Raw genomic sequence first — 25,775 nt, forward strand, 5'->3', positions numbered from 1 at the left:
CAGGTGTTGAAGATACTATAGAGGAAATAGATTCATTGGTCATAGAAAGCATTAAATCCAAGAAATTCATAACAAAAACATCCAGGAAATCTGGGACACCATGAAAAGACCAAACCTAAAAATAATAGGAATAGAAGGAGAACTCCAGCTCAAAGGCACAGAAAATATATTCAACAAAATCATAGAGGAAAACTTTCCTAACCTAAAAAATGACACCCCTATGACGGTACAAAAAGCTTAAAGAACACCAACTAGACTGGATAAAAAAAATCCCCTTGCCATATAATAATCAAAACACAAAACATACAGAATAAAGAAAGAATATTAAGAGTTACAAAGAAAAAAAAAGGTCAAGTAACATATAAAGATAGACCTATCAGAAGTATACCTAACTTCTCAATGGAAACCATGAAAGCCAGAAGATCCTGGATAGATGTAATGCAGACACTAAGAGACCACAGATGCAAGCCCAGACTACTATACCCAGCAAAGCTTTCAAATACCATTGATGACAAAAACAAGATATTCCATGACAAAACCAGATTTAAACAATACAAATCCACAAACCCAGCCTACAGAAAATACTAGAAGGAAAACCCCAACCCAAGGAAGCTAACTACACTCACAAAAACTCAGGCGACAGATAATCCCCCACCAACAAAACCCAAAGAAAGGAAACACACAAAGACTACTATCGAAAAATAACAGGAATTAACAAAATCTGGTCATTAATATCTCTTAATATCAAATGACTCAATTCACCTATAAAAAGACACAGGCTAAGAGAATGGATACAAAAACAGGATTCAACATTCTGTTGTATATATGAAACATACCTCAACCTCAAAGACAGACACATTACCTCAAAGTAAAGGGTTGGGAAAAGGGTTTCCCATCAAATGGCCCCAAGAAACAAGTGGGTATAGCTATCCTAATATCTAACAAAATAGACTTCAAACTAAATTCAATCAGAATCGGAAGAGATGGAGAAGAACACTTTGTACTCATAACAGGAACAATCCATCAAGATGAAGTCTCAATCCTGAATATCTATGTCCCTAATACAAGTGTATGCACACATATAAAAGAAACATTACTAAAGATTAAATCGCACATCAAACCCCAACACACTAATAGGAAGAGACTTCAACACTCCACTCTTGCCAATTGACAGGTCAACAAGACAGAAACTTAACAGAGAAATAAGAGAACTAACAGATGTAATGAATCAAATGGACATAACAGACATCTATAGAACATTGCACCCAAACAGAAAAGAATATACCTCCTTCTCAGCACCTTATGGAACCTTCTCTAAAACTGACCACATACTCGGTAATGAAGTAAACCTCCACAGGATCAAAAAAATTGGAGTAACCCCTATATCTTATCAGATCACCATGGTTTAAAGTTAGAATTTAATAACAGACAAGATTGCCAGGCAAAATTGAGAGCTTGGGGTAGGGGTAGGATGGGGTTAAGGGGAGAGGGGGAGAGAGAAGTGAGAAGGGGAGGATGGGGAGAGCTTGGGGGAATGGGACAGTTGGGATGGAGGAAGAGTGGATATGGGAGCAGGGAAGTATATATCTTAATTAAGGGAACCATTTGAGGGTTGGCAAGAGACTGGACTCTAGAGGTGTTCCCAGGTGTCCAAGGAGATGTCCCCAGCTTGCTCCTTGCGCAGCTGAGGAGAGGGAGCCGGAAATGGCCCTTTCCTATAGCCACACTGATGAATATCTTGCATATCACCATAGAACCTTCATCTGGCGATGGATGGAGATAGAGACAGAGACCCATATTGGAGCACTGGACTGAGCCCCCAAGGTCCAAATGAGGAGCAGAAGGAGGGAGAACATGAGCAAGGAAGTCAGGACCGTGACGGGTGCGTCCACTCACTGAGACAATGGGACTGATCTAATGGGAGCTCACCAAGGCCAACTTGACTGGGATTGATGGAGCATGTGATCAAACTGGACTCTCTGAACGTGGCTGACAAGAAGGGCTGACTGAGAAGCCAAGGACAATGGCACTGGGTTTTGATTCTACTGCATGTACTGGCTTTGCGGGAGCCTAGTCTGTTTGGATCCTCACCTTCCTAGACCTGGATGAAAGTGGGTGGACCTTGGACTTCCCACAGGGCAGGGAACCCTGACTGCTCCTTGGACTGGAGAGGGAGGGAGAGGGGACATGGGGGGAAGGAAAGGGAAATGGGAGGAGGGGAGGAGGTGAAAATTTGTAAAAATTATACAATTTAATTAAAAAAACTTAAAAAAAGAATTTAACAACAGTATTACTCTCAGAAAGTCTACAAGTGCATGGAAAGTGAAGAGTGAACTATTGAACCACCACTGGATCAAGGATGAAATAAAGAAATTAAAGAGTTCCTAGAATTCAACAAAAAAAATGAATGCACAATGTACCCAAACCTATGGGACACTATGAAAGCAGGGCTAAGATGAAAGATCATAACACTAAGTGCCCACATAAAGAAAACAGAACGCTCACATTAGTGACTGACTTAACAGCACATGTAAAAGCTCTAGAACAAAAAGAAGCAGACAGGTCCAGGAGAGTAGATGACAGGAAATAATCAAATTGAGGGCTGAACTCAACAAAATAGATTCAAAGAAAACAATACAAAGAATCAAGGAGACAAAAGAGCTGGTTCTTTGAAAAAAATCAAAAAGATAGACAAACCTTATCCAAACTAACCAAAAGGCAAAGACAGAAAATCAAAATTAACAAAATCAAAAATGAAAAGGAGGACATAACAGAAACTGAGGAAATTCAGAGAATCATTAGGTCATAATAAAAAAGCCTGTACTCCACAAGAGAATCATTAGGTCATAATACAAAAACCTGTACACCGCAAAACTGGAAAATGTAAAAGAAATGGGCAATTTTCTAGATATATACCGTATACCAAAATTAAATCAAGACCAGGTGAACAATTTAAATAGACATATAACCTGCAAGGAAATAGAAGGCTCCCAAACAAAAACAAAATAAAACAAAAAAAAACAAACAAACAAACAAAAAAAGCCTAGGGCCAGCCAAATGGATTCAGTGCAGAATTCTACCAAAACTTCCAAGAAGAGCTAATACCTATACTCCTCAAAGTGTTCCACATAACAGAAACAGAAGGAATTCTTTTTTATGAAGTTGCAGTTACCATGATACCAAAACCACATAAAGACTCAACCAAGAAAGAGAATTACAGACCAATATCCCTCATGAACATGGATGCAAAAATATTCAATAAAATACTGGCAAACTGAATCCAAGAACACATCAAAAAATCATCCACTATGATCAAGTTGGCTTCATCCCAGAGATGCAGGGATCGTTCAACATAGGAAAATCTATCTATGTAATCCATCATATAAATAAACTGAAAAAAACAAACCATATGATCATCTCATTAGACATTGAAAAAGATTTGACAAAATCCAAAACCCTTTCATGATAAAGGAGAGACCAGAGATACAAAGAACATATCTAAACATAATAAAAGCAATATACAGCAAGCCAACAGCCAACATCAAATTAAGTGGAGAGAAACTCAAAGCAATTCCACTAAAATCAGGAACAGGACAAGGCTGTCCACTCTCTCCATATCTCTCTTCAACACAGTTCTTGAAGTTCTGGCTATGGCAATAAGGCAACAAAAGGAGATCAAGGGAACTCAAATTGGAAAGGAAGAAGTCAAACTTTTATTATTTGCAGATGATATGACAGTACATACAAGTGACCCCAAAAACTCTACCAGGGAACTTCTACAGCTGAATAATACCTTTAGTAATGTGGCAGGATACAAGATCAACTCAAAAAAATCCAGTAGCCCTCCTATATACATATGATAAAGAAGCTTGCGAAGAAATCAGAGAAACATCACCTTTCACATTAGCCACAAATAACATAAAATATCTTCGGGTAACACTAACCAAAGAAGTGAAAGACCTATCTGACAAGAACTTTAAGTCTTTGAAGAAAGAAATTGAAGAAGATACCAGGAAATGGAAAGATCTCCCACGCTCTTGGATAGGTAGCATCAACATAATAAAAATGGCAATCCTACCAAATGCAATCTATAGATTCAGTGCAATCCCCATGAAAATCCCAACACAGTTCTTCACAGACTTTGAAAGAACAATGATCAACCTCATGTGGAAAAACAACAAAAAAAAAGCCCAGGATAGCCAAAACAATCCTCTAATAAAGGAACTTATGGAGGCCTCACCATTCCTGACATCAAGTTCTATTACAAGCTAGAGTAATGAAAACAGCTTGGTACTGGCATAAACAACAGAGGTTGACCAAAGGAATCGAATTGAAGACCGAATATTAATCCATACACCTATGAACACCTGATTTTTTATAAAGAAGCTAAAATTATACAATGGAAAAAAAGAAAGCATCTTCAACAAATGGTGCTGGCATAACTGGATGTCAACATGTAGAAGAATGAAAATAGATCTATATCTATCCCCATGTCCAAAACTCAAGTCCAAATGGATTAAAGAACTCAATATAAGTCTGACCACACTGAACCTGATAGAAGAGAAAGTGGGAAGTAGCCTTCAATGCATGGGCATAGGAGACCATTTCCTAAATAGCACTGACACTGAGGGCAACAATAAATATATGAGACATCCTAAAACTGAGAAGCTTCTGTAACAGTCAATTAGACAAAGAGGCAGCCTATTGAATGGTAAAGGATCTTTACCAACCCCACATCAGACAGAGGACTGATCTCCAAAATATAAAGAACTCAAGAAATTAGACATCAAAATTCTAAATAACCCAATTAAAAATGGGGTTCAGAACTAAACAGAGAATACTTAACAGAAGAATCTCAAATGGCTGAAAGACACTTAAGGAAATGTTCAATATCCTTTGCCACCAGGGAAATGCAAATCAAAACTAATGAGATATAATCTTACAGCAGTCAGAATGGGTAAGATCAAAAACAGCAATGCTGGAGAGGATATGGACTAAGGAGAACACTCATCCATTGCTGGTAGGAATGCAAACTAGTACAACCACTTTGGAAATCAGTATGGCAGCTTCTCAGAAAATTGGGAATCAACCTACCTCAGGACCCATCTTTGGCATATAACCAAAAGATGCTCAATCATACTATAAAGACATTTGTTCAACTATGTTCATAGCAGCATTATTTATAATAGCCAGAACCTGGAAACAAACTAGATGCCCCTCAACCAAAGAACGGATAAAGAAAATATGGCACATTTAGACAGTAGAGTACTATTCTGTGGTAAAAAACAACGACATCTTGAATTTTGCATGCAAATGGATGGAACCAGAAAACACCACCCTGAGTGAGGTAACCCAGAACCCAAAACATTAGTATGATATGTACTCACTCATAAGTGAATACTAGCCATAAACAAAGGATATTGTTCCTAGAGAAGCTAAGTAACAAGGTGAACCCTAAGAAAAACATATATACATCTATGTGGAATGTCGAAATAGACTAGATCATGTGACAAAATTGGGAATATAGGGGTGGGGGTAATGCGCAAAAAACAATCCCACACCAGTTAGTATTTAAAGGGGTATTTATTTTGGGGGGTAAAACTCACGAAACACCAACCATCAGGAAGGAGCAGGAGCTGGAACAAAGCGCCAGAACCAAGAGAGCGGGCTGAGGCTTGCCTCTCTTTTTTTAAAGATAAATAGACCACGCCCCAGTGGGATGGTATTTCAGCAGCTATTGGCTGAAGGAGCGGAAGGTCCTCCTGCAACATGGGGGGAGAAGGGAAGGTGGAACAGGAAGAGGAAGGGGAAAGGGGAGGGGGGAAAACTTGAGGGAATGGGATATTTGAGGTGGTAGAAGGACAGAGATGAGAGCAAGGAAAGAGATATATATCTTGACTGAGGGAGTCATTATGGGGTTAGCAAGAAACCTGGCTCCAGAGAAATCCCTAAGAATCCACAAGGATGATCCCAGTTAAGATCCTAAGCAAGAGAGAAGAGGGTGCCTGATCTGGCCTTGCCCTGTAGTTAGATTGATGAATATCTTAAATACCACCATAGAACCTTCATCCAGCAACTGATGGAAACAGAGGCAAAGACCTACATCAGAGCACTGGACTGAGCCCCCAAAGTCCAAAGAAAAGTGGAAGGAATGAGAATATGAGCAAAGAGGTCAAGACAATGATAGGTACACTCACTGAAACAGTTTACCTGAGCTAATGGGAGCTCACCAACTACAGCCGGACTGGGAAAGAACAAGCATAGGACCAAACTAGTCTCTCTGAATGTGGGTGATAGTTGCACAGCTGGGGAAGACTGAGGGGCCACCGGCAGTGGCACCAGGATTTATCTCTACTGCTTGTACTGGCTTTTTGGGAAACTATTCTCTTTGGATGTATATGTAGCTCAACCTAGATAAAGTAGGGAGAGCCTTAGACCTTCCCCAAAGCAATGTGCCTTACCCTCTCTGAAAAATGGGAGGTGGTGTGGGGGGAGGAAGATAGAGGGAATAGAAGGAGGGGCGGGAGTAGGATCTTGGATTGGTATGTAAATGAAAAAAGATAGTTTTTCTTTTTCAAAAAATTTAAAAAATAAATAATTAAAAAAAGAAAACCTATTCATCACTGTTTTGTTAAAAATGACCCGAAGGGGGAGGAGGAGGGAAGGAGATGGAAATTTTTAAATATAAAAAAAATAAACCATGAGAAAAAAAAAATGACCCGAAGAGCTGCTTAGGGCCAAATCCTGACCACAAAACTAAAAGAAAAAAAATGAGAGCAACAGATGGTACTATGTATTCATTTCTGCATAAAGCCAATGAAAACTAAAAGGCAAACTCACAGTATTCCATCTGGTTAGCTATTTCCTATCTCAAACATCTATTATGAGTTTTAGACAATGAAAGATAAGTGATTGAGTACAATGTTAAAATCAAGTGTAATGGGATGTAGTTATTTCTTCCTCAGATGGCCCAAGGAGTAAGCAGTTTTCACACCTAACCCTCATGTCAACCTAGGCAAGACACAAGATTCATGCCCATTTTAATAAAAGCATTAACAAAGACTCAGGGTAATTGGTTTTCCATTCCTTTCTCAGTTAGTTTACCAAATTTGCTCCCTTTTAAACAATCCTTTCTCTGACTTCTGGTTTTGTTAAAAAAAAATTCTCTTCACCTTTCTTGCTGATTCTAGTTTTTGTGTGGGAATATATGAGTCCCTAAACTTAGACTGCTTTATTCAAAAACTCAGGGGACTTCCCAGTTCTACAGTAATATGACCTTGCCAGCAACTACTCAACTCTTAACTGCAGCACAAAATATATGCAGGAATTAATATTGCATGTTCTTGCTAGGTCATATGCCCTGGCCCTTTATGATATTGGTCACATAAGAGGCCAGTTTTCATAGTCTAAAGAAAGCGGGCCATTAATCTCTCTCTCTCTCCTGGGGACAGAGAGTTAAGTAGTTCCTCTGTGGTTGTGTTGAGTTGCTTTACACCAAATTTATAGTCCCCCTACCCCTAGGACCTGGCTCCGCCAATATTCTTACCATGTAGGCTATCCCACAATAATGCTAAATCCAATGTTATTATTGTAGAACTTAGACATCTCCATTTGTTTGGGGGAATTCTCTGAAAGCTCTCTTTTCTGAACATCCCCTCATGTATCATCCTGTCCACGAAGGCACCCTCTCTTCTGCTTTCAACCATACTTTTAAAGGAAATTTCTCTATTGGTTTTAAAGGAAAGCTTTCTTTTTCTTTAAGGCCTTGTTTTTTGTTTTTGTTTTTTTTAATTATTTATTTATTATATATACAAGGTTCTGCCTGCATGCATGCATGCCCGCCAGAAGAGGGCACCAGCTCTAATAGATGGTTGTGAGCCACCATGTGGTTGCTGGGAATTGAACTCAGGACCTCTGGAAGAGCAGCCAGTGCTCTTAACCTCTGAGCCATCTCTCCAGCCCTAAGGCCTTGTTTTTAATGCAATGTACTGTTCCTTTTCCATGTTTTCTTCCCTTGAGGTCTGATCACAGCTCCAAGGTCCGCACTCTAAAACTAATTCCCGATGGCAATTATGTGTCAGCCTCTTTGATAAATCAACAACTACAGTGTTCTTTTTCCTTTCTCTAACTTTTCTTATAAAACTTCTTTTATAAAAGAGTGCAAAATGAATCAAAAGTGAAGACTACACAATATGCTTGTTGACTTCTGCTATAACACATTCATGTCAATATTTGACTGAAAGACTCTACTTTATTGAATAAAGTGGAAGAGAGATCTAGGATGATTCCTGACATCAATTTTACACTTCCACATACATGCATACCTGAACATACATGTATGCAAGTGTGTGTGCGCGCACACACACATACACACACAAGCAAATATATATATATATATATATATATATATATATATATATATATATATATATATATTTGCCTATGTATATGCACACCACATACAAAAATGGAAAGAGTTTGATTTTTAATATACACAAAATGTTTTTGGACTATAGGTTTGTATAAACTATGTTTAAATGTCCATGGAAAATTATTTTGACACATTTTAATTGTAAAAATATAAACAATGAGTTGGAACATAAACAAGGAAGGATAAGGAACAGAAAACTAAGGATGGAGTATAGGACAAGAAAGTCCATGAAAATAAAAGGTAAACCGAAGAATGGTATAAGGTAGAATATTTATACAATTAATATGATTGTGCTTGCTTGGGACTTGATACCTTAAGAAAATCATGATTTATTCTTATTGAAATCCTCAGCATACAAAAATACTTGATCAAAAATCTATGGGGGTTTACTTATTAGAGTTGAACATAAATTTTAGGAAAGGTTGAACCTATAATAAAATTTGACACAAAATACCATTGTTTGCACAGAGTTCAGGGACAGTAATTGGCATATAGTCATTACATATAATGACTGGTCTCAAGGTATTTTCAAACACGTATATCATGTATTTTGATCATATTCATGTCCCACATTTTCCTTTATCCTCACTCTTTACTTTAAATTCAAAGTACACACAAGTGTTTCCATCTCTTTCTCCATTTTATTCCATTATAATTCTCTCAATAAAGGACAAAATATTCAAAAGGAGCTTAGGATATAGATACTCTCCTCCCCCACCCCCACCACTGCAAAATTAGAAGCTATAGTCACTGCTCTTGACCTTGATGCTAAGACCTTATTGCTGAAGATACCACACACTTGAGTCGCATGAAGAAGTTTCATTCCTACTGGTTAGCTTTCACTGTAGAAAGGTACTATGCATGCTATGGAGGGAATTAAGTAATTAATAGTCTAAGCCAGTTGTGAGCCCTTCAAGCTGTCAGTGAGTGGCCTGGCAAGAGATGCCCACCAGTGCAATAGTGGTATGAACGATATGGGAGTAAGCAATCAGTTTGTGATTAGATTTAAGGTTGTTCTACTAGGTGGAACTCATGCCTTTCACCTGGCACCTTTAATGGGGCCAGGAGCCTATAGCTGGGTAAACCAAAAGTCCCAAGTGGAGAAACTACTACTATTACTCTGCTAAATGGATACAGTATTACACTTATTCTAATGATACTTTTCCTTATAATCAGTGATCAGTGCAACTGTCAACTTTCTTCAGGGAAACTTTTTTTCTCAGAAGATAGTATATAGCAGGCTTTCTCAAACTGTCAGCCCCCAAATCACAACACAGAGAATTGTTAGCTATGAATGCTCAGTTTTAACGTATGCTTGTTCCACTAGTTCTTATACCTTAAATTAGCCTGTTTTTCTTCATCTATGTTTTGCCTTGAGAGGCTTTTTGCCTTTCATTCATCCTGCCTGTTCTCCTCCATGACTGACTGGCTGGCAGCTGACTGGCTGACTGGCTCCAGGTGTCTCCCTGGCTTTCTCCATCATTCTCTCTGGAGCCTAGATTCCTCCTCTACTTACTTATTCTCTCTGCCTGCCAACCCGACCTATCCCTCTACTTCCCAGCTATTGGCCATTCAGCTTCCTATTGGACCAATTAGGTGCCTTTGGCTGGCAAGGTAAAACAGCAACACATCTTTGCCTAGTTAAACAAATGCAGCATAAACAACTGTAACACACTTTTATACAGTTAAAGTAATATTCTACAATAGTGATTAATATAAGGACACAACTAATCAGTATGAAGATGAGAGACCATGGTGTGCTCAGCCCTAAATGATAGATTTATATGTATCACATACCCACACTCCAAGGCTCCAGGATCATCGTGAAAGAGTGGGCAAAAAGACTAAGAGCCAGAGGTAGCAAGTGAGTACAGTGAAACAGAACTATCTTGATATGACAGGGCCACATGAACTCACAGATGCTACTGACTGCATGCGCAACACCTGCACAAGATCAAGGAAGAAAATCTCCCACCTCTAGTTGAGCAGCTATACAACACTGATGGCTTCTGGTAAAGAAGAGGCAGATTTCTTCAGGGATGTGGCCCACGATGTACCAGTAGACAGCCCTATACTTAATGCACATATGGGCATCACCGAGTAGATTTTGTGGGTTTAAAGAGAAAGCAGAAGAAATTCAGAGGGAATAGTGGAGGCGATATGGGAAGAACTGAGGGGGAAGAAATGGGAGTGGATTTAACCAAAGACATTATATGTATGTATGAAATTCTCAAACAATAAAAAGAATATCATGTAATACATATGCACACAACCTAATTAACACAGCATGCTTAAAATATTATCCTCCAAAAGTTTTAATTCTAAATCTGGTACTTGCCTTAGTAACTTGGATTTAGGGATAATATCCAGAAATTCTAAAAATGGCTTATAGTCCAAGCAATAAATGGCATAATAAAATGAAAAAACAGGTTTCAAAAGATAAATTAAAAACGTGCAGATCATTAAGAAAAAAATGTTCAACATCCTTAGTCACTAGGGAAATAAAAATTAAAACAAAACTGAGATTTCCACCTTAGCTGCTCAGAATTGCTATCATTAACCAAACATCATTAATAATAGGATGTGGAGAAAATGGAACCCTCATATACTACTGCTGGTAGGAATATAAATGGAGTCACTATGGACATGAACATGGAAGCATCTCACATAGGAGCCAGCCACTCTAGCCCTGGTGATATACTCAAATGGCTCTAAATCAACATATAACACAGTAGTGTGCATACCCATATTTACCTCAGCAGTATACACAATCACCAAGTTACTGAATCAGGTTAGGTATCCACTAACAGATGACAAAAACTATTTTCTACACACACAAAATGGAGTTTATTTAGTCACAGAGGAGAATGAAATTGTGCATCGAGGCAGTGGGACAGGGGTGTACACCTTTAATCTCAGCACTGAGGAGACAGATGCAGGCAGATATCTGTGAGTTTGAGGCAACAATGGTCTACAGAGTGTGTTCCAGGACAGCTAAGGCTACACAGAGAAACCCTGTCTCACAAAACAACAACAAAATGTATGGGATTGAAGACCATAATAGTAAGTGAAATAAGTCAGACTCAGTGCAAGCCTATTTTCCTATTTGCTGAGTCTGCTTTGAATCCTTTTACTAGATCCCTAAGGAAAATACCTGCAGTGCCCTGTGACTCCTGCTAGTAAATATGAAAACACTATATACATTAAATATGTGTAATGTTTAGATAAACATCTTAGAAAGTATAGACACTAAGATCAACCGAAAGAAGAAATATTATTTTATATACCAGCTTCTCAAGAAAAATAAAATTAGCTAAGGACAGCTTTTATTAACACAAGAATTACAAAATTTTGTGATCTATATATGCATAACAAAAACATTTAAGTAAAGAAGGCATTATCAACTATGTAGGATGAATTATCTAAAGAGACATTATACAATTAACTACTCCTTCCATATCTATTTGTACTTCTCTTGTGAATTAAAAAGTAACAATATTGGTGGTTCTGCTTCGACCTGAGCAAGGCAGTCATGGCCAAGCTGCTGGACTGAGAGAGCTGAGAGACCAGCCACTCTGGTGCTGGCCCAGCCTCGCTTAGCCAGGGGCAAGTTTTCCTAGGTGCAGGCACTGTACTCGGCATTTACTGGCCAGAGCAAGAGTCGCAGGAGCAAATGCAGCCCCGAGGATTTGGTCATCACGTATAACAACAGGGGACAAACCAAGTACTTCAGCGTTGATTTTTATAAAGCCATGGACAACTACACATCTGCTGTAGAAACCCTGCCCAACTCTGAAGTTCCACATTACAACAGGGTCTTGATATTCTTTAGGCTGGTATATTTTGACAAAGATTTGGAAGATTTCAAGAAGGCACTAGACCTCAATCCTGAATTTCAAGATGCTATTTTGAGCTTAAAACAGACTATTTTAGACAAAGAAGAAATGCTGAGAAAAGTTACTGAAACTTTTTTTTCTTTTTCTTCTTTTCTTTTTTCTTCTTCTTTTTTTTTTTTTTTTTTTTTTTTTTTTTTGATTTTTGAGACAGGGTTTCTCCGCAGCTTTGGAGCCTATCCTAGTACTAGCTCTGGTAGACCAGGCTGGCCTCGAACTCACAAAGATGCCTGCCTCTGCCTCCCGAGTGCTGGGATTAAAGGCGTGCGCCACCACTGCCCGGTGTTACTGAAACTTTCAATTTATTGAAATTTTAATTCATGATCCTTAAACCTCCACTAAGATACACATGGAACTATTTTGATTATATGTAAGAGACAGCATTTTAGAAGTTAAAGCAAAATAATTGTTTAATCAGAGTTATTTATTTCAATAGAGACCATATTGGTTATATCTCTTAATAGAGTAAATAAGTAATATCAATGTACATTGTTATGGTAAAATATTTAAATCAAAAAAGTAAAAATATTAAAAGCAGTCTACCTTTTTTATCTTGGCCTTTTCAGCTTTTTCTTCTTTATCACATTTCTTGGCATTCCTATTAAGTTCTTTTGCAGCAAACTTCAAGCTAAATAAGTGTTCTGAAAATATAGGTTAAGGCCAGCTAGTCAAAAAATCATTTTTCCAGCATAAAGATCCATAAACTTGACATTAAAAATCATCAAAAATGATCAGATAGTATTATAATTAACTAATCATAAAACTTCAGAAAGAGATCAAACTATTTCTTTTAAACTTCCTTTCATCCAAAATCAAGAAAATAAAATATTAATTACAAAGGAAAATAAGTATTCTAAAGAAACTGGGTAGACTGCATTTAGTCTCATCAGTAAGAAAGCATGTCCATATTATTAACTTTCTGAAAGAGAGGAAGGCATCATCGTCATGGTACTGTTGCTATAAACAACCTCATTTATTGTAACATTTTCAAGAGTCAAATTCATGAAGAGCAAGGAACAACTGAATAAGTGTCACAAATTGAAGACTACAGAGACAAGGTGGTTGACTAAATAAAACTCTACTGGAAGGCTCTGAGAAACTTTACCAATATGAAGCCAAAGCAAGAATGTGGAGGCAGAACTAAAGCAGAGAGCATGGAGTAACACTGCTTACTAGCTTGCTCCGCTTGCCTTGCTTTCTTATTATCACCTAAGGCAATGTGCCCAGGGACAGCACAGCAAACAGTGGGCTGGGCCCTCACACATCAATCATTAATCAAGAAAATGCCTCAGGGAGCTGCCTACGGGTGTTCTCTCTTCCCAGATGACTAGCTTGTGTCAAGTTGAACAATAAAACCAACCCACTACAAGTAAAATATAAAACTGAAGAAAGCTGAGAAGATGAGCTATCTGGAACACAGATCTGAATTACAGGGAGAAGACGAAGAGCAACAGAAGTAGACTAAGATGGTTTTATAATATCTGGAGTACTTGGGCTAGAGGACTGGATCTGTGGGTAAAAGCACTGCTTGCTCTTCTAGAAGACCAGAGTTCAATTGCTAGCACTTATAAAGGAGCTCCAACTGCCTATAACTCCAGTTTCATGAGATTCAGTGTTCTTCTTTGGCTTCCACAGACAACACGCATGTATGTAGGACACAGATACCCATGCAGGTAAAACACTCCTACACATATAACAATAAATTAAGAATAAAAAATTTAAAAATCTGGAATTCTAGGGGAAAAGATAACAGTGTGTGAATGATGATACTTAAAATAAGAATGTGTGACTATTCTATAACTAATGAGCATAATAAGATATAATAAAACAGGTCAAATAAACATAACTCATCTCTAGATGCATCATAGTAAACCTACAAACATCAAAGACTAAAATAACTTTGAAAGAACCACAGTCAAAGTTTAGACAATTTATAAATGATATAGCCAAACAGAGTAGAATTTCCAAATAAAACTCCTAAGTAACAAAGGATTTATGGTTGTACACTATTCAAAGTAGTAATAGTCTACTGCCATAAATACCAGTAGCAATCACTGAAGTATTGCTTCTAAAGAAAATCTATGGTTTGGTTCTTATGTGTTACATTTTCACCAATTGATGTATTTTATGTGTAGGAACATTGGATGATTCCAATGTTTACTAATCTAGGCAAGTTAGAAACATTATTTGTGCTAGTTTTCTATAAGTTTTGCCACATAAGCAAATTTGCAAATACAGAATATTTCAATAATAATAAACTTAGCTTCTCAAGAAACTAAACTAGATATAACAAAAGGCTTAATGAGCACAGAATTTTATCCAGGAAATGCTGTTTACATTAGAGAATCACGATGTCCAATTTTAAGATTAAAAATGAAGAAGACAAGCAGAGAAAAATACCTAAGACAAAAGAAAGGAGAGGTTGAGTATGTTAAAACATTCGTGTCATTCACAAGTAAATTGTCATTCATTAAATTTAACATTAACTATGCATGTTAAAATTTCAAGGGTACCACTAAAAAATAGTATGTAACTTCCAAAGTAATAAAGGAAAAAAATCATGTGAACCAGTTACAGACTCAAAAGAAAGCAACAAAAGAGTAACAAATCTAGAGATAAAAGGCCAAACAGAAATTATATATCAAGTAGAAACGTCCTTCAAATGTGGGCTGGCCAAATAGCCTAGTGGGGAAAGTGCTTGCTTAACAGGCCTGATGACCTGAGTTTTATACCCAGAACCCATATAAAAAAGGAGTTCCATTCCCAGAACATACTTTAAAAAGCTTCACAGGGTGGTATGCATGCATCTGTAATCTCAAAACTCTTACTGAGAAATAGGAAGAGAAGACTAGAGACCTTGGGCAGCTAGGCAGGAATACACAGTGCAGCAGAAACATTAAGAAAGACTTTGTTTGTATAAGGTAGAAGAAGAGAACTGAGTCCCAAAGGCTGACCTGTACATGTGTACTGTAGTGCGCACACAAATGAGTGAAAATAAACAAAACTGAACAAAAAGAAACATTCAAAATATTATGATGGATTAAAAATAATGAACCAAATGATATTCAGGACTTTGAAATGCAAGGACATTGAATGATAAGATAGCAAAACACAGAAAAAATAATCGAACAATATTCTAAAATAAGAAGCCACGAGTTTATTAGTATCAATTAAAACAATACAAAAAAGTCAGAAAAGTATCTGGAATTAAGAAAGAGGGCTCATCATAAAAATCACAAGCTGAGCCGGGCGATGGTGGCGCACGCCTTTAATCCCAGCACTCGGGAGGCAGAGGCAGGCGGATCTCTGTGAGTTCGAGACCAGCCTGGTCTACAAGAGCTAGTTCCAGGACAGGCTCCAAAGCCACAGAGCAACCCTGTCTTGAAAAACCAAAGAAAAAATCACAAGCTGACCTAATAATCAAAGCTATAGGAAATACACCTATAGCATAGCTGCAAACTATGTGTGTGCTCACAAACTGACAAACAGAAAAACCTTGGCCAATATTAACAAAACTCAACTAACAAGACAAAGTAGGGACAAAGAAGTTATGAAAGACATCAATTAAAAACTAGGTTTAAGAGGCTAAAGAGATGGCTCAGTGTTTAACTGAACAGTCTGCTCTTCCAGAGGAAATGGGTTAAATTCCCAGCATCCACATGAAAGGTCAAAACCATTTTTATAAATGTTGATAACTGTTGTTATCAATAGTTCTAGAAGATCCAATGTCCCATTCTGGCTTCTGCAGGTGCTGCACATATTTGGTACATGGACATAATACAGGCAAAATATATATACATATAAAATAAAATGAAAAAAATCAATCACAGCTTGTTAATATAACAAGCCAGATTACGATGAATATTACAAATTTTATGTTCTGTGGACTTTCTCCTTTTCTACACATAGACATGCCTACACATGTATACATATAGTACATAAAAGTCAGAAGGGAACTAAAAACTAGAACGAAAAAGTAATGGGAAACAGGTAAACATTGCGTATTTTCACTCATGTGACAGTGACCCACATTGGAGCACTGGACTGAGCTCCCAAGGTCCAGATGAAGAGAAGAAGGAGGGAGAAGATGAGCAAGGAAGTCAGGACCACGAGGGGTGCGTCCACCCACGGAGACGGTGGAACTGATCTAATGGGAGCTCACCAAGGCCAGCTGGACTGGGACTGAACAAGCATGTGATCAAACCGGACTCTGAATGTGGCTGACAATGAGGGCTGACTGAGAAGCCAATGATAAGGGCACTGGGTTTTGATTCTATTGCATGTACTGGCTTTTTGGGAGCCTAGTCTGTTTGGATGCACACCTTCCTAGACCTGGATGGAGGGGGGAAGGCCTTGGACTTCCCACAGGGCGGGGCACCCTGACTTCTCTTAGGACTGGAGAGAGAGGGGGGGGAAGGGGAGTGGGAGAATGGGGAAGGAAATGGAAGGAGATGGAAATTTTTAATAAGTAAGAAAATAAAAAACAGTCTTTTCTCATCTTACATACCAATCCCAGTTCCCATTCCCTCCCCTCCTCCTACACCTGCTACCTTACTCCTCTTCACCCCCAATATACTCCTCAGAAAGAGTAAGGCTTCTCATGGGAAGTCACCAAATATAATATATTACTTTGAGGTAGAACCAAGGTCCCCCCGCCCCGCAATCCACTATATGTAGGCTGAGCAATCCCGCTCTAGGGCATATACCCAAAGTATGCTCAATCATACCACAAGGACATTTGCTCAACTATGTTCATAGCAGCATTATTCATAATAGCCAGAACCTGGAAATAACCTAGATGCCCCTCGAATGAAGAATGGATAATGAAAATGTGGCCCATTTACACAATAGAGTACTACTCAGCAGTAAAAAAATGACATCTTGAAATTTGCAGGCAAATGGATGAAACCAGAAAAAAAAATATTGAGGGTGGAACCTAGACCGAGAAAGACAAGCACTGTAAGGACTCACTCATAAGTAAATAAGAGATGTAATTTGGTTTTAACTGTATAAAAATAACATATGAAAACAGAAGGACTATTCAGGGGAAGAAAGGAAGGCAGCAGGAGGAGGAAGGAGAAGAGAGGCTAGTGGAGAAGCATATGAATAATATATAATTATATATATGTATTGATATGATAGAATGAAATGCATTATTTTGCAGACCAATCAAATAAAAAACTTGAAAGAAAAAAATGACATCATCTAATAACCTTGCCCCAATAGTTTGAGAACACATGCTTCAAGCATATTAGATATAGAAACTTATTCATTGGGCCATAAAGAAAAACTGAAATAAATACCAAAAATCTTTCATCTGAACATAACTTAGTAGTTAATATATCTGATTTCTATATGAACCTCCAGCTAAAATAAAAATAATTTAAAAACTTTTGTTTGAAATCTTACAAATTTATGTATATATAACTAAAAAGAAAAAAATGTCTTCTGTAGTATTGAATAACAACAAATGAATGAATTGTGACTTATGAAATATAGTTAATTAGGACTCTCTGACACAAAGGAAGACTGAAAATTAATGATGTAAACATTTACCATGTAGAATCAGGAATAAGATATAATAGGCTCCTAAAGACAACAAGAAGGAAAAAAACAAAAATTAAGAGGGGAAAACAAAAACACAATAACCAAGATGATGAAAAAGTCCAAAACTGAGATTCTTGTAAAATCTGACATTTTGTTTGCTGTGTAGTAACTAATCAAGCAAAAAGAGGAGACATAAATAGAATAAGGAAAGGAATGTAACTATAGATAAAAATACTTTAAAATAATACATTAGGGCATTAAGCCAAAACACTTGGAAGCTGTTTGTAAAATACTGGAAAATGGATAATACTAGATCAATGAAAGAAATGAACTAAAAAAAGTCTCAATAATTCAAAATTTCTGATGCAGTACTTTAAAATATTTTCACATTTAAATAAGAAACATAAGAACAGAGGTGATGGTATGTATTATTGGTAGAGTTTTCAATTTTTTAAGAAAATGGCAATTCTTAACATGCACAGACTTCTCAAAGAACTAACAAAAGGAAAGAACACTTTTGAATCTTGAAACCAGACTTTAATTAAAGGCTGGAGTCAGCAAAGTTTAAAAAATATTAAACACAATATTGGCAATCATTATAGATGAGCAATATATTATAGATGCTTCATAATTGTGATGAGTTTACCTTAAGACTCCAAAGACAGTTTAACATTTTAGAAACCTAAAACTATCCATGCATTTTATTCATTCAGTTAAGGAAAACATAAGTAAAAATCTCAGTACACAAAGAAGGACCATAAAGACCAAACATTCAACTAATAATCAAATATACACAGAGATAGGCTATTCATGGTGAAACTTTAAAAATGAATGCGTATCTAACCAAAAATCTATTACAATCATCAGACTAATCATGACTAGTTAGAATTTTTCTTAAAATAAAAAAATAATCTTACTCTAATTTTTCTTAAATTATAACAGTATTCTGGAGTATTTCCATGCATATAAAATAAAGGAATGAAAAGTACTGGTTATAAAAGAAATAATCAAACCATTATTTTCAGATAATATATATGTATCCAAAGAACATTTAAAGTGCATATATTCTCAAGCACAACAGTAATCCTATATATATATATATCCCAATTTTTGCCAGTCTACACAGAATATATGTTCAAAAGATGATCATGGTATTTCTTGTAATGAAAGGGAAGCTAATCTCAAAGCCCATCACTAAAAAAGTAAATAAGTAAATTGTGATTAAATAATACACTGGAAAGCTACATAAGAATGAAAATGCTTTTTAAATATATTGATGAATCATAATCAATATTTTGAAAAATAGCAATGATACTGCATATATACCATTTAAAAACATGAAATATATCAATATACCTTAAGAGTATACATGTATGATATAATATATAAAGAATGACCTGAAATCATTAATGTCAACTTTTAGATAGTGGCATCTGCAGTAAAAGAAAAGAGGAATTTAACTAACAGTTTTATATTATCTTAGGTCAAATAGAAGGCTCTCAGGAACGTTTTACTCTTTTTCTTAACTTTCTTAAGAGGGAAGGATTAACGTTACACGTTTTTAAAAAGCAATTTAGAATAAAAAGTTAGTGTTTGTTTGGCACAGAGTATGCATTCAGTAAGTTATATTATCATTTACTATGTCATCAATTTTAATAAAGAAATTTATTTAGAAAGTATATCAAAAGTTCAAGTTTGTCTTTAGAGCATTATATAAAACTAGTATGCACTATTACATTGTTTTCCTGCATTACAGCTTTTCAAAAATCATTAGGATTCCAAGAATTCATTGTATAAAGAAGACTTAGTTTAAAATAGCATTCATTTCCTTACTATAGAAAATCTGTAACAGTTCACTATAAGCTGATAGTAAGATCTCTAAATACAGTAGTTCAGAAGCTATTTTATTACAAATGCCACCAACTAGATTATATGATTCCTGATGAACAGAAGTAGAGGTTGAAAAAAAATGCAGGTGAGAGGTAAAAAATGCAGGAGAGTGCTGGGCTCTCATGAGAGATGGCTGTTATGGTTAGCATTTGCCAATCCTGCAGAGGACCAGAGTTTCCCAGTACCCATGCCAGGTATGTCAAAATCATCTCTAGCTACAGCTCTGACAGTATCTGACACTCCTTTGGCCTCTGCACTCATGTGCTCATACCCAGACAGACACATAAACGCACATTAGAATAATTAGAAATGAATCTTTATTTAGGTGTTCCACAAATAGCTGTCCTAGGATAAAAATAGTGGCACCAATATCACAGGCCATTTATTTGATAAGTGGCATTATCCTTTTACCTTTCTGGCATTTTAAGCACCTGAGTACTTCTATGTATGTTTTAGGGAGGTAAATTTGGAATCAAAGAATCAGGTGAGGTCATCTGAACTAAAAGCATCTTTAGAGATAATTTTACTAATTTGAAAACATAAACTTACAGATGGCTAAGCATGGAGTAACTAATGAATATAGAAACAGAGGAACTCAAAAGCAGCTTATCTCTTAGGTCACACATTGTATTTTAACAATTACAGGGAATTGTTCAAATTGCCCTTTAAATGGTATGGAAAGGAAGACCCAAAATAATGTTTAATACTTCTTGTAAAAGACAGCATTCTGTTGATCCCACAAGCCATAAATTACATACGTATTGGAAAGGAACCAATTTAATGATACTGTAAACACTGGAACTAATTCCAGTAAAGAGACTACGCCTCCCACTGACCCTTCAGAAAGGTTGACTTAACTGATTAGAGTTTCCTTGACTGTGGAGAGCTTGGAATTTTGCAGGTCCAGGCCCTGCTTTACAATTTCTCTTGGGCTATCTTTAGCCTCCTTAACAGCCATTCTTTGGCCACCTGGCTGACCTAACATCCTGTGACTAACAGATAAAACCTTCTGAAATATATTAACAGATCAGCAGCTTCCACCAAGCAAAAGGCTGAGTGTTCTCAGATATATATGAACCTGGGATTTTCCCTCTTTGCTGTGACCCATCTTGCTGATATGTTAGGAAAGAGCCTCAAATTACAACTTTATTCTATTACTGTCAAAATGCATTAAACTATCACCACATTGGAATATGGAGTTTGGGGAATCCTGAATCTATGTCCTTTGGCCATGATTACTCATATTTAACTCATATTTAACTACACCACCCCTTTCAAGTGAGAGTGGTTATTTATGTTGACAGTACCTTGATAAAAAACACATCATAGTGTATTTTATCAAGTCTCGCAAGTCTGGTACCAGTATGTAACTTGTTCTGTTTTAGGATTTAAAGTGATTCATAAGATCTGCGATGACTAACAGCTATTTTTAAGGAGCTAGCTATTTTTGTGTACACACAGCCCTGGGTGATAGCTGTCCAGAATTCCCTTTTTGAACTCAGAGTAAGTCCAGTATTTATTATCATCAACATCATTGGTTCATAACCTCCTTCAATTAGAATGCAGAGAAAAAAATCATGGCTACAGACGGTATCCCTCCAAAAAAAGCACACAGTAATATTCAAAACTGTGCACACAATTTTAAACCATTTAGTATAACGCCACACATCATCACTCATGTGATTTAGTAGGAGTTACTTTGCATTAGTATTTATGTTCATATATTTGTGACCTCTGGCCCTCAGATCAAAAGCTGCTAAAAGTTGGAAGTAGTATGTACATTTACTATCATGTATCCACTATATAGGTATATGGTTTAGTCAACTAGCTCTGATCCTTTCAAAATTTCTAGGAAAAGAATTAGCAATTTTAAGCTATTCAAATAAATCACACATCAGTGTTTGTTCAAAAATACAATTTGGTAGGCAGTACCATTTCCTTTTACCTTAAGAATATCTTCCTCGGGTTGAAAGGTCAGTTAATACGCTTTCCGAATGAGTCAAGTGGGTGACAGAGGATGGATGCCATGCCTTACCTCAGGTTTTTCCCCTTTGGACCTGGGGGAAAGAAAACTTATCTTCCGACTCATAATTCAGAGCCCTTCATTTTACGGTATTATTAAAAGTACAGTACATTCATTACTTTGTTCTAAAGTGCAGTAGAAACTGGGCCTTTCTTAATAATCTATTCTTTTCAATGAAATGACCTATCTGCATCCTTCCTCAATGGATAACATTTTAATTTTCGACATATTTTGGCTAGTGCTACACAAGTTATGTTAGCAAAATTTTATGTGTGACATAAAATTTAATTCATCAAAAGTTTGCCTGTATTTCAGGCTTATAAACTAATGAAGCCAAAACACCTTCTAAAATGAGCAACTGAACAGTTAGCTACATTTTATCTTCTTGCCACTTTGGCCTGGGGGGAAAAAAAGGGCCTGGGGAAAAAAGCCAATTATTCTACTTTCTCTAATGCCAACTTCTGGAAGAAGTAAGAATTACAGCAACATGGAGTTGCTGTGATGGAATTTTAGTAGTGAAAAAAACATTCATACTCATGACGTCACCAGGCAGCTTTATTCTTAGCCCCTAAGTGCCCACACAGGTATGGCTGATGAGATTTCAAGGCTTCAGGAATGACCTCAGTTTCCTCGAGTGTTAAATTAGCATGAAGCAGGTTCAGAAAGCAATCAAGAGTGTGGAGGGCTCCTGGCAATTGCTGAACCTTATCACCTCAGTCACCTGCAGTCGGAAAAGGGCAGCTCGCCAGAAGCTATTCGTCCACGCAATGCACTCAAACCCAACAACATCTCAGCATCACAGCAAGCAAAGGCAAACTCCAGCCGCCTCCCCTCTGTTCTGGCACCATTCCCTGTCAATTTCAAAGATGACAAAATTCACTGATAAGGCAGGTGACAGAAGTGCTCAACAAGAAGCGGGACGGGCTCAATTATCTCCATCTGTCCACAGGCTTCCCTGACCCTCCCCACATTCTAGAATGGCGGCGGCTGCAGCAGCAGGGAGGAGGGGAAAAAAAGTCAAACCCCCGCCGCTCCCGGTCCGCGCTCGAGCGCCCGCACGCCACCCCCGGACCAAAAAGGTCAAACCCCTGGGCGTGTCTCCCGCCCCTGCCTTCGCCCTTGTTCGGCCCCCAGGGCCCCGTAGCACCCCCACCATTGGAAAGGATACTCTCCATGTTCGACATGATCTCACGAGTTCGCGGGGCTCGGAGGGGGGGAGGGGGCTCTAACACTCGGGACAGGGACAGGGCCAGTGGCGGGTCGCTAGGGCGCGCGGAGGCAGGCTCTGCTCCCGGCTTCTGGGGTTCCGAGCCCACTTCCCGTTTCGGTTCGGGAAGCCGCGGTGGGTGGAGTCCCGCGAGCCACAGAGGCGGGTCTGGGACGACGCCAAAATGGCTGAAGTGAGTCGCCTTGGTTAGGACGGGCTCCGTCGCTTGGGGGCGGTAGAGATCCAAGAGCCGCGGCCGCCCGAGGTCCCTCCCCCTCCGCAGCTTCACGTGCGCTCAGGATAACTCTGCGCTCAACCTGGTCCGGCATCCCACCAGCCTTCTAGTTCTTTCTTTTGTCAACCCGGACTCCGCATAACGTCCTGCCCCACCTCGACCCTCAGATTTCACACTGTCTTTGGCGTCCCCCATCCCTTTTTCTCAGAACTTAAGTCTTAAAGGATGAAGACAAAGGTATAGGACTTTTAAAGTACTTTTAAAAAAATTCTAACAGTGTAAAATAAGGGCTTGAGGGGTTAGTGCGGCTGGTAATGTTGAGGTTTTCTAAAGGCTCTGAGCCTTCGAGTTTGAAGTGGGAAAGTGAGGCTCTGCTTACAAGGTAATGTTGCTACGAAATACCCTTTCATACTAGGTGGGTTATTTTATTTTTCTTTAGAATAGATGATGTGTGATGTAAAATTAATATAAAATCTTTATAATGGGTGGGAGTGGGTTATTATAAGCAGTAGATAGTGCTTGGCATTTTTTACATGTGACTTACGAAAATGTCCAGAGGTGAATGTATTCGATGTCCTCTCTGGACTTAGGAAAAAAGGGAATCTTAAGCATTATTGTGACGTTTCAATTTTGTTATGATAGAAATTACATGTACTAAGATATAACTTTGAAAGTTGGTATAATTATTGTAATTATTGATGAGTCTCAGAAGTTCATCATTTATTGCATCTTTAAATTCAACCTGTGGAAATGGCATACACTCTTTATCCTTAGGATTATTTCTTTAAAAAAAAACTGGCTCTAAAAGGGAATATTTTATTGTTTTGTGCTGATGGTGGTTGGTCATAAGTTTCAGACTGTCTTCTAACTAGGAATTAATTCTGAACTGTCGGTGCTTCTTTAAAAGAAAAAAGGGGGAAAATCCTTTCTCAAGACAAGGCTCTGAGGAAGTGCAATCTAGAAATCATTTCAATAGACGGAACAGTGTAAAGATTATTTTTAGTTTTGTGTCTCACTTTATAGTTGTAGAACAAAACTTAAGTTATTAAAAAGTAAAACTTTTGAAGTTTCATCAGTTTTTCGGTGTGAGTTCCACAATTGTATTCACTGCTGGAAAACTAAGTTTGGGGATAAAGCTAAAGGTATGTTTTAAAAGATTTTTCCCTTAGCATTTACTATTTTTAACATCATTCTGTCAGTAAAACCATAGGACAATCTACCAAAACTTAAACACTTGTAGGCTTTAAAAGCTGTGAGGTTGTTAGAGTTACATGTATATAATGTATAAAAATAAATATTAAATCTTAATTGTTTTTCAAATTATAGAATTTCCCAAGAGGCATCTTCTTGGAATAAGACCTTTTTTAAAAAAAAAAAAATAAGATACTTGTTTAAAGAGAGTATTTGCTCTTGCTGTCCGTCTTAAGTTAAAAAAAACCTGTTGTATAGCCTGCACTAAATTTAATAGTTTTTTATTTTTTAATGAAGTCTTTAATGTTTTGAATCCCAAAGTTATCCTCATACTTTCCTTGAATATCTGAGTTTTAAAGAGAGTTTTATGAAAAACTTAATTTAGCTAGAAAAATTGAAACTGCTTAAACTGTGTGTGTGTGTTTCATTAGAATGGCTGCTGTGGAAAGAAGTGGCTCCCTGTTAAGATTACAAAGCAGATTAGAAAAGTACAGAAAACAGACTGCAGCTTGAGTTATGTAGTAAGTGATTGATACATTTCAACAGTATTTCTAAAATATATGCACCACAGTTTTCTGTGTATGGCATACAAAGTAATTCATTTGCAACCTGTCACCCAATTTCAGGAAATAAGCCTATTTTCTCTGAATTCACCTGTGTTCACTTAGCAGCACTTCCCTCACTCCAGGCCTCTTTTCAGAGGCAGCCTCTTGTGTGAGTTCATGTAGAATCTCCCCACTTTTAAAAAATAGTTTTGCTGTAGTGTTTGCATTTCAAATCAATATATTAGAGTAGCCAGCTTTTGAAATAAAATCATACTGCTTTGTGCTCCTGTCCTGCTTTTGTAGCTCACCATATGGTTGCTAAACTATGTTAAAATATACAGTGGTGATGGATTTATTGTGCTGCTCTAAAGTATTCCACTGTATGAATTTATCATTAATTTATCCATTTTCCTAATGATAGTATTCGGATTCTTTCTAGGTTGATGTACCCTCTACAAATATATGTGCTTAACATATATTTTGATGAAGAGTAACTCAATTTTGTAAACTTAGGCAATTTTATTTACTCATTTTTATTATAATCATATTTCCTTTTTGTTTTGGATAATCTTGTTTTTTGCCTATGCCTTTTTACCTACGACCTTGTCTCATCAAATAGGTTGCTTCCTTTTTACTATGGTTATCCATAGCTTCTTTTGGGGGTCAAGATAACTATGAAGATTTAAATACAGCAGTCTAAGTCCCATGTGGGCTAGTAAAATATGATTATTTTCATCTGCTTGTACTTGGAAGGATGAACTGTAATTTCTATGGCTTTCTGCAGAAATGATGATGATCTAAAGAAAGAGTGAA

At 37.3% G+C, this 25,775-nt stretch overlaps 1 protein-coding gene across 1 annotated transcript in view; it reads right to left on the reverse strand.

The window, feature by feature from the left end:
• Positions 1–23,112, reverse strand: part of LOC119805517 (charged multivesicular body protein 1b-2) — a 62,335-nt gene extending 39,223 nt beyond the window's left edge. Inside the window, exons 1-2 of the mRNA XM_038317470.1 lie at positions 22,953–23,112; positions 12,868–12,965 (exon numbers count right to left, since the gene is read on the reverse strand). Of these exons, the coding sequence (XP_038173398.1) occupies positions 12,868–12,965; positions 22,953–22,968 (114 nt within the window). The 5' untranslated portion in view covers positions 22,969–23,112. The remainder of the gene's footprint in view (positions 1–12,867; positions 12,966–22,952) is intronic.
• Between the last annotated feature and the right edge of the window lie 2,663 nt (positions 23,113–25,775).

The sequence above is a fragment of the Arvicola amphibius genome, chromosome X, assembly GCF_903992535.2.
Source record: "Arvicola amphibius chromosome X, mArvAmp1.2, whole genome shotgun sequence".
NCBI lineage: Eukaryota > Metazoa > Chordata > Mammalia > Rodentia > Cricetidae > Arvicola > Arvicola amphibius.